Source organism: Gadus morhua, chromosome 13, assembly GCF_902167405.1.
Source record: "Gadus morhua chromosome 13, gadMor3.0, whole genome shotgun sequence".
Lineage (NCBI taxonomy): Eukaryota > Metazoa > Chordata > Actinopteri > Gadiformes > Gadidae > Gadus > Gadus morhua.
In genome coordinates, this window is record NC_044060.1 from 1,526,195 (window position 1) to 1,541,402 (window position 15,208).

Consider the following 15,208-nt stretch of genomic DNA (forward strand, 5'->3'; position numbering starts at 1 on the left):
TGCAATCACCGCTCCCAGCGACTTCTCTACACAGTGAGTTATGTAAGGCCCAGCCCTGCCTGGATAATGACAACACCATCTGTGATGACAGATTGCGCGGCAGACTCATTTGAAAATATTATTGGATGCTGCTTTTGTCACTGAGATTGCAACGTGAAGCGAGGCTGCGCTGATATTCCATAGCTGTGAAATGCAACTCTTTCAAATAATGCCTTATCACAGGTGCCCTTTCAGTCACAAAGCCGGCCAAGTTATCGTTTAACCAGAGGGTTTAACCTTTCTTACTGTTGTGGACTTGCAAAGGCGGGGGAAAGTAGGCATGGCCCCATTATACTAACAACTATATGATAATAATAATAATAACACAACTTTTGACGGGTCAGAGTGTTATCCATGATTACCATTTTATGGCATAATAAAACACTGCTAATTAACCCATGGGAAAGCCGCGCGGATCGCTGGGGACTCGTGACGTCACCGGTCAGATGACCGTCAGTCCTGTTTAAAAGCAGGGGAGGGAAGGGAGGCAGAGCACAGATCCAGAGCAGCATCCTCTGAACGCACCACCCCGCAAGAGAAGTAGAACAAGTATCCAGGCAGCTCCACCACAGCCATCACCATGACGACCACGGCCCCAGCTGTTGCTGTGCTACTCCTGATCCTGGCCCTGAACTCTGGGACCTCCGAGGCAGTGCAGGTCCAGGTACGTGTGCTCTACATGATGACACTGTTTCCACCTTCAGGCTTCTCCTTCATTCTTATCTAACAATAGACCGACCGGGACGCAGTCGTCCTGCCGGGGTCTGTGACACTAAGATGACAGAGTATTGAGTACTGAGAATGATGAGTGATATGAGGAGATATATATAAATATGTATTCATTTATGAGTATGTGTTTCTTATTATTCATGCTTTTAACCCCACTGGCGTCATGGGTCTATTATCATGAAGGGAGCGATGGAATGTGAACGTGGCCACACGTGGCCCCAGTGAATGAGTATCTGCTTGAGGGTTTCACCACAATGCAACTCCTCCAGAGACAGCGAGAGCCTTCCATGTGACGCCTCTCCACGCCTCTCTCTCGTGTCCTAGGTGGAAGGGCTGAGCTTCTCCTTGGAGGACGTACGGATGCTCCAGAAGCTGACCCAGGGCCCGAGTAGACCGGGCAGCATGAGCCCCAGACTGAGCGCCAGCTCCTGGCTGGTGTGCTCACACCCTGCCCTCCCCAACGCCTTCCAGGCCCTCTGCGACCAGCACAACAACGCTTCCCCCGCGCTGCTCGGCCTGAGTGAGTCCCACGCTGTTGTCCTACCGTCAGATAAAGAACGGCCATGAGGCCTCAGAGTTATCATCCACCCATCGCAGTGTTACAGGTGTTAGTACCCACCTCCCTCCAAAGCTGCCAACAACGATTACAGATGCATGTCGTTTAGGAAGGGCAGTGTGGGAATCAAACCCAGGACCAGTTCAGTTGTTTATTTTCTGACTTTTTTTTCTCTGTCCTTCTGCTCTCTCTCCGATCGTTAGGTATGATGCCTATGGACGTCTGTGAGATCTGCGCCTATGCTGCCTGCACTGGATGTTAAATCAAACGCGCCCAAACTCTAGTGAGGTGGACAGCGGACGGCCATCTTTACTCAATTGTTGTTTGTTGTGAACTGCGTCCGCATCTTTCCATGCTGTTGTTTTTTTTTACTTTACTTTTTGGGGGATCTTCAGCATTCTTGTTATGTAAGGGTTGGCTTCAGAAAAGGTTTTCAAATATTTGGGTAGCTTCCAAGGAACTGTTACTTAGCATTATGAATAGCACTTTTCCTTCCTGATAAGTTCTTATATTGTCAAATTTTAGACTGAATAGTTTTTTTGTTCGCTACATTTCTCTCTCGCCAAACTATTAAGACGTATTTAATGTAAAATGCTTTTTTTATTAATGTTTGAATAAAAATACATACTGCACTATATGAAATGGTTTCCTTTAATTTAAAGATGAAGTCAAGCTGCCAATTTATCCAAGAAAGATATATAGTATTACACATTGTTAATTCTTTAATGACAGCAACGATCTTTAGATGAAGAAAAAGGCCTAGCAACGAGCCGAGCTTGTCACAGTTCTCCCTGAAGTCCCTGACTCAAAGCCTTGTACTTAACACCAATAGCTTTAGTACAATGAGCAGAACGGAGCAGGCTAATGCAGAGCAGACATGCTCCCACGACGCCGTTCTGCTGCCGTAGCTTTGAACTGTTAGCGACGCTCCTTACATGTGATTGAAGGTGATAGTAACTGAAGGCTATACCGCCTGTTCCCTCCAGGCCTTGCAGGATGTACCAGTAGCATACTCTGCAGAACAGAACTAGCCCCAAGTTAGCGGGTACCTGCAGGTGGGAGGGTCCACAGCCGCAGGTGGGCGGGTCCACAGCCGCAGGTGGGAGGGTCCACAGCCACAGGTGGGAGGGTCCACAGCCACAGGTGGGAGGGTCCACAGCCGCAGGTGGGAGGGTCCACAGCCGCAGGTGGGAGGGTCCACAGCCGCAGGTGGGAGGGTCCACAGCCGCAGGTGGGAGGGTCCAAAGCCGCAGGTGGGAGGGTCCAAAGCCGCAGGTGGGAGGGTCCACAGCAACAGGTGGGAGGGTCCACAGCCCCAGGTGGGAGGGTCCACAGCCCCAGGTGGGAGATGCTTGTTTGTTCCTACATTTGATTGGTTAACTGGCGGCACCTGAGAGAACCAAACCATGGGACGAGAGCGAGGAAGAACCGACCAAAGAGATTCATGTGAAAATATGTGCTATGCTATCATTTGAATGAGCGATATAACGCGCCTCCGGTCCGCAGTTACATACTTGGGATGTGTGCCTATATTCAAAGTATGTGATTATGGGTCAAGTACCTCATTCTTTTCAATAAAGGCAAATTTTAGACAGACCAGACTTACACATGATTCACAGAACTTCCAACTAAAGCGTTATAGCTTTCGCTGTAATGCTGTGCGAACACAGCATGCCTCTGTTTGTTTTGGACGGTACATCCTGCGGTCTATGCGTCGTGAGCCGTGAAACCACCCAGCGCTTTTTGCCAACAGCACATTGACGGCTTCGTTCATCTCTTCTTGATGCTCCATTGCCAGTAGCTTACTGTGTATAACATGCACTATATATACCTATATAGACTGACCACAGACACAAACCATATAGTCTGGAAACCGTAGCCAGTATTATTCACAAGGCACAGAAAACCAAGACATAAACAACGACAAAACCATCACTGATCTGTGGCGTGAGCGTGGAGGATGTCTGGTTTAAGCAGCCTCTCCTGGCCCGAGGTGGTCTGATTGGGGCCGGTGAGGCTGCACACCTGTTTTGCATTGAGGAATCAATGTGCACAGGTTAGACCAGCCATCATCACACACCGGTTTTCCAACATCACCATCCTGTCTCCGTCTAGAGGAGCCCAGACCAAGGTCAGCTCATGGAGTATGGGGGCCACCTAGTGGCTCCAGCATGGCCATTGTTACAACCATTGGCAACAACCATGAACTCAGAACTGTGCCAGTGGGACTGATCAACAGCCAACTACTATCACCACGGTGGTCGTCTTGAATATGAGATCCTCAAGGATGTCTGTAATGGATCAGTAGAGAACATGCTGCCCAGCTGCCGAGTCATTTCTTATCGTTGTATTGCGTAATGCCAGCTCAGAATGAGGCCACAGCTCTGCGTCCCTCGAACATAGCCCGTTCACACTCCGCTAGCTGACTCACTGTTTAGATAAGATTAAACATGAAAAGTGTTGATATGGGTCATGAAGGAGAGGCGTTCTTCCCCCTCCGGCCCCTGTGGTGTTAGGGTTGAGTAGCGGGGCGTGGGGTCTCTCTGTTGAAGATTGCCTGGATGACTCGTAGGTACGTGACAACGGCAGACAGGAAGAAGTGGGTGGAGGAGTGAGGCGACTTGTTGTGCAAGGAGGACCTGTTGTGCATTGAGTAATCAATGTGCACAGGTTAGACCAGCTATCATACCTCCCACATGAGGAGATCTCCTGCACCAGGTCATGTGTCATTGTCTACAAACTTTTACGATAAACTGGTCTTCCATCATCATCACTCTTCGTCCTTGTCTAGAGGAGCCTAGTTAAAGTCACCGTGGTGGCCGCCCCATTCCACCTTACAACAGTCATCATCCTGGTTCATCATGATGCAATATCATTGGCTAATGAATCCCTCTCAAACTATTGAAGACAATCCCCCTTAACCAGCCACGTGCATGGAGCAGATTAAAAACATACAAATAATCTCTTAATTCATTCATGGAGTAAGATCAGAGTAAGTTCATTGAAGGACGTGTCAACCATGCAAGGAACCTTATGCACATCAGGAGCGGTTTAGTTTTTTTGTGGCTCAAGGACACCTCAACACTTAGAGGTGCTGGGTGTCGAACCAGCAACCTTCTGATTGCCAGAACACCTGCTAAACCCCCGGAGCCACTGCCATCCAATGATGGATGGAAGGGTCAATGAATGGGTTGAATTAATATATTGATGGGTCATAGACAGACAGATGTACGGATGGACAGACAGATCAATGAATGGCACAAATCTTACAAAATTCGTCTCTTAAACAGCCTCCTTATTTGCGAGTGTTTGACCTGGAAATGTTAAGAGATCAAAAATGTTGTTCAAAAACAAAGTTGTGTTCCTGAATTTGTTGTATATTGGCGATTATGAGTTTGTGGTTCATAGTGTTTCACATTATAGCACAACAAAATGTCATATGTCGTACATTGCAGGGTCCCTTTAACGTGGTGGTTATTATTATACCTTAAAGAGCTGGAGGTTTTGTTCATGTTGATTAGCTCCAACACAATGTTCTTCGAAAGGCCCTACTGCATCTTTCTAAGAACAGCAACAAACAACGAACAGAGTTAACATAACAGATGTATGGGAGTCTGAAAATGCCACTACGCTCACAAAAAAACATAAATGCACCCCATAAAGTCTGATTTCAACACTCGTGTGATCCCAGACGTGCCATTATCCTCTGCAAACAGAGCTGACCTACTGCTATCAGGGAGGTTCCCTTATTGGACAGGCCAAAGAGTGATCTACGGGCCTGATGACGAGGAAGAGGAGATGGGGCCGGGGTTTATGGACGATGTCTGCGTAAGAATTGGATCACAGAGTTGATTGTCTCTCATAGACGTGTCATAGATGGGAGGATAGCATGAGGGAGGGGGATTGTAAACAAGGAAAAGAGGATCTTATCCTGGGTGGTGGGTCGTTGGGTCCGGCTGGTTAATGAACGATAGCTACTCCCCGGAGCCGCCTCAGGCTATAAGAGGGGAGCAGGAGGGGACAGACCCGTCACAGAGCAACCTGAATCTCAAGCTTTCACTGTTTGCCTTTGACGAGATCTTGACCGTGCCGACCATGAGAGCTGTGCAGAGTCTGATGCTGGTGCTGGCTGCTTGCAGCGTGAGTGGAGCCTTGGGCGTCATGGTGAAGGTGAGTTGTTGATATTATCCTGGCTGGAAGGGGACTTTGTTTGTGTTTGTCTGTGTGTGTGTGTGTGTGTGTGTGTGTGTGTGTGTGTGTGTGTGTGTGTGTGTGTGTGTGTGTGTGTGTGTGTGTGTTTGTGTGTAATCACGTGTGACTGTGTGCGTGTGTGTGTGTGTGTTTATATGACGTGACGATGAGAGCCATTCAACAAACCGATTGCTAATTTGATTCATTCAATAATTTGCAATAAATTAACTTGCGGGAGTTACTTTTATTCATCACATGCTCTATTAATACAGCAATAATGTCACCTTCTATGATCACCATTGTTAGCATGGCTCCGCCCGCTTAAGTACTTCCGCTCAATTTTAATTTCCCTTCGGTACTAGGTCTGGGCCTGTGGTATGTTACTGGGTTTTCTCCGTCCAAATTGTGTGCGTCCAATCAGCGAGCAGAGGGAGTGGCTGAGAACAATAACGTTAAAGTCAGCTCTCGTTGACGGACATCTACATCGCACAGTGTTTGGTTTGTTTACAGCCTGCCTGCAACGTGATTCCTGGCCAAACGTTAGCGATCCATTAGTTTTAAACTTTAACAGACACCCGCCTTCAAGTGAGTTAACGTTAGTCAATTGAGTAGGTCCAGACTCTCTTTGCAAATGAAATGAAGTATGAGAGTCTGGTAGGACCAGGCTACACTATTGTACTCAATGCTTTAGAATAAAAAGAAATGTTCTAGAAGATTCTTTCTCTACCCAACTGATCCATACAGCCTCTGAATACGGTCTACTGTCAGACAGAGTCCTCTGGATACGGTCTACTGTCAGACAGAGTCCTCTGTATCTGGATACGGTCTACTGTCAGACAGAGTCCTCTGGATACGGTCTACTGTCAGACAGAGTCCTCTGAATACGGTCTACTGTCAGACAGAGTCCTCTGGATACGGTCTACTGTCAGACAGAGTCCTCTGAATACGGTCTACTATCAGACAGAGTCCTCTGGATACGGTCTACTGTCAGACAGAGTCCTCTGGATACGGTCTACTATCAGAGTATGACGCTTGTTCCTCTGTGTCTCAGGACGGGGACCTGGTTTTCCCCCTCCAGGCCGTGGAGACCCTGAGAGGCCTGATGGACCTCGATGGTCCGGTCTCCCCACACCTCAGCCGGACCAGTGCGGCGATGGTCTGCCACGACCCAAACCTGCCCCAGGTCTTCCAGCCCGTGTGTCAGGACAAGGGAGCGGCCATGAGCTTGTCCAGAATCGGTGAGAGACAAAACCACAAAGAAGAACGCCCCAAAGAAGGAGGGACCCCATAGACTAGGAGGGACCCCATAGACCAGGAGGGACCCCATAGACCAGGAGGGACCAGGAGGGACCCCGTAGACCAGGAGGGACCCCATAGACCAGGAGGGACCCCTTAGACCAGGGGGGACCAGGATGGACCCCATAGACCAGGAGGGACCAGGAGGGACCCCATAGACCAGGAGGGACCCCATAGACCAGGAGGGACCAGGAGGGACCCCATAGACCAGGAGGGACCAGGAGGGACCCCATAGATCTGTGGACTGGGGATTATCTGGATTTCAAGTTTTTGCTTATCTATCATTTGTCTTTGATTCATCTTAACTTTTCATTAATCACCACAGAATACAACAGATAAATGGATCAAATTTTCAAAATCTTTTTCAAAAGCACAGCACAAAAAGTGCAGAGTTATTAGATACTAATGCAGTTTAACCGATAGTAAAGTTAGGAGCAGGTACCACATGTTGTTACTGCTGGATAAAAGAGAGGAAATAGATCAACTTCAAGTTAGAGTTTATCAGAGAGAGCTTACGATAGCAAACAAACCGACACACTCATAGAGATGGACACAGACACAAACACACACACACACACACAGACACACACACACACACAGACACACACACACAGACACACACAGACACACCCACACACACACACACACACACACACACACACACACACAGACACACCCACACACACACACACACACAGACACACCCACACAAACACCCACACAGACACACCCACACACCCCCACACAAACACACACACAGACACACCCACACACACACACACACGCAGACACACACACACACACACCCACACACACACACAGACACACACAGACACACCCACACACAAACACACAGACACACCCACACACACACACACACACAGACACACCCACACACACACAGACACACACACACACACACACACACACACACACACACACACACACACACACACACACACACACACACACACACACACACAAACACACACACACACACACACGGCAGTCCCTGGAGTCCAGAGTCCCTAGCCCTGAGACAGATTCCTACAGATTGCCTCATCAGGAACACTGAGGGGCCAACGAGAGGTCGAGCAAACAGTGTGATGGAGACATGGCAGCGGGCAGCTCTGTGGTGGAGCGCTGTGTTTACCCCCCCTCAGTACAGACACTGACAGGAGGGGGTCTGTAGGAGGTCTGTACTGTAGGGGGGGGTCTGTAGGGGGTCTGTACTGCAGGGGGGGGGGGGGTCTGTACTGCAGGGGGGGGTCTGTAGGAGGTCTGTACTGCAGGGGGGGGTCTGTAGGAGGTCTGTACTGTAGGGGGGGTCTGTAGGAGGTCTGTACTGTAGGGGGGGGTCTGTAGGAGGTCTGTACTGTAGGGGGGGTCTGTACTGTCGGGGGGGGGGTCTGTAGGAGGTCTGTACTGTAGGGGGGGTCTGTACTGTAGGGGGGGGTCTGTAGGAGGTCTGTACTGTAGGGGGGGGGTCTGTACTGTAGGGGGGGGTCTGTAGGAGGTCTGTACTGTAGGGGGGGGGTCTGTACTGTAGGGGGGGGTCTGTACTGTAGGGGGGGGTCTGTAGGAGGTCTGTACTGTAGGGGGGGGTCTGTAGGAGGTCTGTACTGTAGGGGGGGTCTGTAGGAGGTCTGTACTGTAGGGGGGGGGTCTGTACTGTAGGGGGGGGGTCTGTAGGAGGTCTGTACTGCAGGGGGGGGTCTGTACTGCAGGGGGGGGGGTCTGTACTGCAGGGGGGGGTCTGTACTGTAGGGGGGGGTCTGGTCTGTAGGGGGGGGTCCGGTCTGTAGGGGGGGGTCCGGTCTGTTTATTCACCCTCCCTGTCGTCCTCTGCTCCCAGTGAGTGTCCTGTAGGGGGGGGTCCGGACTGTAGGGGGGGATCCGGTCTGTAGGGGGGGGTCCGGTCTGTAGGGGGGGGTCCGGTCTGTTTATTCACCCTCCCTGTCGTCCTCTGTTCCCAGTGAGTGTCCTGAACTTCAGGGACGCCTGTGACATCTGCGCTAACCCGTCCTGCTTCGGCTGCCGGCAGTGAGGGCCAGGGGTCGGCCGGGGCCTCAGTGAGGGGCCCCCCACCCCGCCTTCAACATCTCACACCCGCCATCCTCCCCCGATCCAACATGGCCGCCTGGCCCTGCTGGGGGCCCTGCTGGGGGCCCTGCCTCCCATTGGTCAACTTCTTGTTACTGTTTTTCTTTTGGTTTTATTGATTGGCTACAGAATAATATCACGGTTGGGTAAACTTCCTGTGTTCCTTCCTGGTCTTCCCTGTGTGTTGATTACAATAATGCAGTCTGTGTTTTTTTATAATTATTTATCTAAAGTTTTCGATTAAAAAACTGATCATCAATATTGACTGTTGGTGTGCTTTGTTTGCTTGTCATTTGGACTACCTAGTTTAGAACATTCTTGGCACACGGTTGGTTTACTTAGTTTAAGGTGTTCATAAACAATAGGTTGTATAGGTAAACGATTTCATCATACCGCCCTCTAGTGGTGTCTATCGTCCTTGAAATAATCCGGCAAATGGAGAACAATTATATAACATTACTGATACAAAGTGTTTTGACTGCAGTTTGTTAAAACTGGTAAAACTGCAAAAAACTTGGTAAAACTGCAAAAATAAACGTCTCTGCTTTTCTTCTAATTATTATATCGTTGAATAGAGACTAATATTAACCAATTTATTAATGAATTTATAGCGGATTATTCATCACTATAATAATTTGTCCAAATTTAAGTTTTGCAAGCATAAGGCCGAATATGTTTCTCCGCAAAACTTTATAACGCATATGGTTCGTTGGTCTAGGGGTATGATTCTCGCTTAGGGTGCGAGAGGTCCCGGGTTCAAATCCCGGACGAGCCCACATTTATATTATCGGTCAATTCGTTGCGTCGATTTATAATTGTCCATAGTATCATCGGTAACTCATTAGTAGTAGCCTGTATCAACTGGATTGGAATTCAGAACACACCTAAAGACGTAAACACACGTAGTAACGTGAAACAAAGGCACAAAACATTTGAGATGTTACAGTCCTATGTAATATTTACATATTTAAACATAAGAACATATATAGGAAGGAAACGTGTGCAGAGGAGTTAATACTTTGCATCCCTTCTCCTGTTTACTTGACATGACAAGGCATACTCTATATCAGATTGGTAAGCCATCTTCGTTCATCCGCGAAATTAATTAGTAATAGCAGTACACATCAAATAAAACATTATCAATTGCTCAATATAAAAAAACAAGTAAACGTAATGTTGTAATGAAGTCAAAAGCCCAACACGAAGATGAAGAATAAAAATAATACATATTTAAGTCAAAGAGTATTTGTGTTAGTGGTAGAAGTAATACATGTATAAATATAACTAGCCTAATTTATAAATGTAAAAAAATAAATAAGTCAAGAACAGTCCTCAATGAACTGATGTTTAATCAAAGTCTTCCCGGGTGTCGGGGAGTGCGGGCGGGGCCTGCGGGGGGCGCGGGAAGGCGTATTGGGCCAGGTCGGCCAGGCCGGTGACCACGCAGCAGCTCAGCGCGCTGCGGTGCACGGCCATGTCGCGCACGGCGCTCCACGCCCCCGTGGCGCCGTCGTAGCGCTCTGCGCTGAAGGAGGTGCTGTGGCCGTTGAAGCCGCCCGCCACGTACAGCCGGCCCTCCAGCACCTCCACGCCGAAGTTACTGCGCGGGCCGAGCATGGCGGGCGCCGCGCACCACACGGCGGCGCCCGGGCTGAACGCCTCCACGCTGAGCAGGCGGTCCACGCCGTCGAAGCCCCCCAGCTGGGGGGGGACGAGAGCGTCAGACAGACGGACGGACGGAGGGACAGACAGACAGACGGACGGACGGACGGACGGGCGGACGGGCGGACGGACGGACGGACGGAGGGACAGACGGACGGACGGACGGGCGGACGGACGGACGGACGGGCAGACGGGCAGACGGGCAGACGGATGGGCAGACGGGCAGACGGGCAGACGGACAGACGGACAGACGGACAAACGGACAGACGGACAGACGGACAGACGGACGGACGGACAGACGGACAGACGGACAGACGGACGAGCACACACACACACACACACACACACAGACAGACAGACAGACAGACAGACGCACACAACCCAATAATGAACTTAAACCTTAAAAAACGTAAAATGTTTAGGCCAATACCTATTTGCATGTGTGTGAGAGAGCGTGAGGTGTGTTGCCATGGAAACGGACCGCGTAGACCTGGTCCCTGTAGGCTGCGACCCCCACCCCGCTGCGGGGCCCGCCCATGGGGGGGAGGAGGGTCCACTGGTCGGCCCGCGGGTCGTAGCACTCGGCGCTCTCCAGACACACGGAGCCGTTGAACCCCCCGCAGATGTACACCTGAGATGTACACACACACACACACACACACACACACACACACACACACACACACACACACACACACACACACTGGTTTGATACCTTCAACTCCAGCTCTCATCACACCTTTTCATCTCAGCTTTCTTCTAATCTAGAAGTGCGTTCTGGTTCGTTTTGTTTCCCTTTAGGGAAGGGATGGGGTTAGGTTTAGGGTAAGGGTTAGGGTTAGTTAGTAGTCAGTTAGGGTTGTTTGTTTGGGATTGCAGTTTTGCACAACATACACAATGAAACGAAAACCATGTTTTTCCTGCTTTGATTTGGTTTCATTTCTAACTTCTCCCCTTTGAACATAACAACGTACTCAGGGGCCTCCAGCCGTACACCAGGTGCTTCTGTCCTATAGCGTTGCTATTTACGTTTTTAACTTCCCGTTTCTGTGTTTATTCTCCTGTGTATCTTTGAACCACATTGAAGACCCCCACCTCTGTCATGACACATCCCCCCCCTCCCTCACCTGGCGGTCTCACCTGGCCCTCACCTGGCTCTCCCCTGGCGGTCTCACCTGGCCCTCACCTGGTGGTCTCACCTGGCCCTCACCTGGCGGTCTCACCTGGCGGTCACCTGGCGGTCTCACTTGGCGGTCTCACCTGGCGGTCTCACCTGGCGGTCTCATCTGGCGGTCTCACCTGGTGGTCTCACCTGGCCCTCACCTGGCGGTCTCACCTGGCGGTCTCACCTGGCCCTCACCTGGCGGTCTCACCTTGCCGTGGAGCGTGGTGGCGCTGGCGTCGCTGCGGGCCTCGCTCATGGCGGCCAGCGGCGTCCACTGGTTCCCGTGGGGGCGGTAGCGCTCCAGGCTGCTGAGCCGCTCGTGGCCGTCGTAGCCGCCCATGGCGTAGACGCAGCCGTCCAGCGCCGCCACGCTCACGTAGCAGCGCCGCGCGTGCATGGGCGCCGCCGGGCGCCAGCGGCAGGCCGCCAGGTCGAAGCGCCGCACGCTGTTGAAGTACTGGACGCCGTCGAAGCCGCCGACGCAGTAGAGGGCGTCGCCGAGCACGACCACGCCGTGGTACGCCCTGGGCTCCTCCCCCTCGACGGGCACGCCCACCCAGCGGTCGGCGCGCGCGTCGTACGACTCCACGCTGCCGGTGGGGGCGCCGCCGCTCCAGCCGCCCACGGCCAGCAGCACGGCGGGCGGCAGGCGGGGGCGCGTCAGGGGGTTGAGGACGTCCAGGCAGGCACTCGCGTCGCAGGCGCCGATGAGCCGCAGCACGGCGGTGACGGCGGGGCTGCAGCGCGCGTCGCGCCGCACCAGGGGGTGGCTCTCCACGCGGCTCAGGAAGTACTCGGGGTCCATCAGACCCATGCGGACCTGCCACACACACACACACACACACACACACACACACACACACACTGATGCACATTAGAGCATGATCATGGGATAGTACAGGCAGCAGAGTTACCAAGGACGCATTCAGTGAGCCAATGGGTGAACAGGATTCCTAAAGGGAGACGCGTGCATTGTGGGTAGTGACTACACAGGTAACAAAGGTGAGGGGGAGGGACCATCGTGGAGGGTTTAGGACGGGCGGCAGAGACCAAGGTAAACTGCAGTACACTACGGTGGAGGTAGACATGTCTGCACGTCTGCAAGCAAGGCTGCAACAGACTCAAAGGAATCTATGGAAGCACCGGGAGGCTGCTCCCCCAGCGGTCCACCACCAGCCGTTCACAGTCCAGGGGTCTCCCCCGAGTGGGGAACGGGACCCCCTACAGCACTGAGGTGTTAGGCCCCCCCCCCCCAAAGCACTGAGGTGTTAGGCCCCCCCCCCCCAAAGCACTGAGGTGTGTTAGGCCCCCCCCCCTAAAGCCCTGAGGTGTGTTAGCCCCCCCCCCCTAAAGCACTGAGGTGTGGTTAGGCCCCCCCCCCCCCCTAAAGCACTGAGGTGTGGTTAGGCCCCCCCCCCCCCCCCTAAAGCACTGAGGTGTGTCAGGGCCCCCCCCCCCTAAAGCCCTGAGGTGTGTCAGGCCCCCCCCCCCTAAAGCCCTGAGGTGTGTCGGGGCCCCCCCCTCCTAAAGCCCTGAGGTGTGTCAGGGCCCCCCCCCCCCCTAAAGCCCTGAGGTGTGTCAGGGCCCCCCCCCCCCCTAAAGCCCTGAGGTGTGTCAGGGCCCCCCCCCCCCTAAAGCCCTGAGGTGTGTCAGGCCCCCCCCCCCCCCCTAAAGCCCTGAGGTGTGTCGGGGCCCCCCCCTCCTAAAGCCCTGAGGTGTTTCGGCCCCCCCCCCCCCCCCCCAAAACCCTGAGGTGTGTTAGGGCCCCCCCCTCCTAAAGCCCTGAGGTGTGTCGGGGCCCCCCCCCCCCTAAAGCCCTGAGGTGTGCCGGGGCCCCCCCACCTTGAGCAGCAGCTGTGCGAGGTGGCCCCGTCGGCCCTCCTCGTCGTGGGACACCCAGCGCAGCAGCGCCTCGAACACGGCCTCCTCGCGGGCGGCGTTGAGGCCGTCCTCCCCCAGGAGGCGCTCCAGCTCCCCCGGGGCCAGCTCGGGGAACTCCTCCGAGGCGCGGGCCACCTCCTCGAAGCAGCGCAGCAGGAACCCGTAGGCCAGGCGCCGCAGCCTGGGCAGCGGGTAGTGGGCGGTCAGCCGCCAGACGCCCACCACGTTGGCCACGCTGAGCCGGGCGCCCAGGTAGCGGCAGCAGGCCCGCACGGCGCCCGGCACCGACAGGTAGTCGGCCGCCACCAGCAGGGCCTCCACCGTGTCCGCGCTGACGGCCAGCCGCCGGGTGTAGGCGTACTCCAGGAGCAGCTGCATGGTGTCGGCCGCCACGCCCGGGATGGGGTACACCCCCGCCGGCCGGGGGGGGGCGCCCGCACTGGTGAACAGGGCCCTGCAGGAGAGAGGTGCATTCTGGGAGGATCAGGAGGCGCCCCAACCGGAGGAGGGGTTGACACGGCCCGCATGTGCATTCAGTGAAGAGGGGAGAGCATGAAATACCGAATGTGTTCCTATGGAAGAATACGGCATCTGTATCCGTTTATTATCTATAATTCTCATCTCATACACAAGGCAACACACAAATGCACACACACACACACACACACACACACACACACACATGGCTAAACAAACACACAAACAAATACATATACATCTACACAGCTGCACAAACACGCACACATTCCAACATCAACGATCACACGGACTGTCTCACCATGCAGAGGCGTAACTCACACACACACACACACATGCACACAAACACACACAGACACACATACACGCACGCACGCACGCACGCACGCACGCACGCACGCACGCACGCACGCACGCACGCACGCACGCACGCACGCACGCACGCACGCACGCACGCACGCACGCACGCACGCACGCACGCACGCACGCACGCACGCACGCACGCACGCACGCACGCACGCACGCACGCACGCACGCACGCACGCACACACACACACACACACACACACACACACACACACACACAGACACGCTCCTGTGCTGAACAGACTCTTTACCAGACGAAGAAGAGGGTGATGTCTGGGACCTTCGTCTCACCTGAAATAGGGACTGCAGCCACACAGGATGTTCTTGTGAGCGTTGAACCGCCGCCCCTCCGCCTCTATGACCGCGTCGCACAGCTGCCCCCCCAGACGCAGCTCGTTGAAGACGTCACACGTGGTCGCGCTCATCGCCCTCTCCAGGCCCACTTCCTGCTCGGCGCCATCCACTTCCTGCGGCCCATCCATGGCCTCCCGTCCCTGGTCGTGCTTTGTGTTGTTGTTGTCTTCAGTCAATGAAATTAATGCTAAACGTATTTTAAGGAAAGATAACAATTTACCTTGACTCGTCTTATGCTAGCCATTGTATAGCCTGGCTATTTTTCCTCGAAGGAAGTTATTGAGCTATAAAATAACACTGCATTAAGGAGGTGTTAATTATGCTACCATCTAGGATACAATCTGTATCCTAGCAACAATGTGTTTGTTTCTAATTAAATAATGGTTTCC

At 53.1% G+C, this 15,208-nt stretch overlaps 2 protein-coding genes and 1 non-coding gene across 3 annotated transcripts; 2 read left to right on the forward strand and 1 right to left on the reverse strand.

Annotated features, from left to right (window-relative positions):
• The first annotated feature begins 516 nt into the window (after positions 1 to 516).
• On the forward strand, positions 517 to 9,177 carry LOC115557086 (uncharacterized). Its single transcript, XM_030374671.1, has 5 exons — positions 517 to 703; positions 1,093 to 1,313; positions 5,239 to 5,494; positions 6,567 to 6,753; positions 8,788 to 9,177. The coding sequence occupies exons 1-5, from the start codon at positions 620 to 622 to the stop codon at positions 8,856 to 8,858; spliced, it is 819 nt and encodes a 272-aa protein (XP_030230531.1). The 5' UTR covers positions 517 to 619; the 3' UTR covers positions 8,859 to 9,177.
• A 52-nt stretch (positions 9,178 to 9,229) lies between these two features.
• LOC115557163 (kelch-like protein 10) lies at positions 9,230 to 15,187 on the reverse strand. The gene is made up of 5 exons (XM_030374770.1): positions 14,757 to 15,187; positions 13,584 to 14,076; positions 11,950 to 12,561; positions 11,058 to 11,207; positions 9,230 to 10,615 (listed from the first exon to the last, which is right to left on the reverse strand). The coding sequence occupies exons 1-5, from the start codon at positions 14,945 to 14,947 to the stop codon at positions 10,262 to 10,264; spliced, it is 1,800 nt and encodes a 599-aa protein (XP_030230630.1). The 5' UTR covers positions 14,948 to 15,187; the 3' UTR covers positions 9,230 to 10,261.
• On the forward strand, positions 9,618 to 9,689 carry trnap-agg (transfer RNA proline (anticodon AGG)). The gene has a single exon. It is a non-coding gene; the product is annotated as a tRNA-Pro (tRNA).
• Positions 15,188 to 15,208: the final 21 nt, after the last annotated feature.

Excerpts from the sequence above, each read along its gene's own strand:
- LOC115557086 (XM_030374671.1), top strand. The coding sequence starts at position 620 with ATGACGACCACGGCCCCAGCTGTTGCTGTGCTACTCCTGATCCTGGCC. Across the intron at positions 1,314-5,238 it reads TCCCACGCTGTTGTCCTACC|GAAAAGAGGATCTTATCCTG; the intron begins GTCAGATAAAGA and ends ATTGTAAACAAG. Across the intron at positions 5,495-6,566 it reads CCTTGGGCGTCATGGTGAAG|GACGGGGACCTGGTTTTCCC; the intron begins GTGAGTTGTTGA and ends TCTGTGTCTCAG.
- LOC115557163 (XM_030374770.1), bottom strand. The coding sequence starts at position 14,947 with ATGGATGGGCCGCAGGAAGTGGATGGCGCCGAGCAGGAAGTGGGCCTG. Across the intron at positions 12,562-13,583 it reads TCGCACAGCTGCTGCTCAAG|GTCCGCATGGGTCTGATGGA; the intron begins GTGGGGGGGCCC and ends TGTGTGTGGCAG. Across the intron at positions 11,208-11,949 it reads CCACCACGCTCCACGGCAAG|GTGTACATCTGCGGGGGGTT; the intron begins GTGAGACCGCCA and ends TGTACATCTCAG.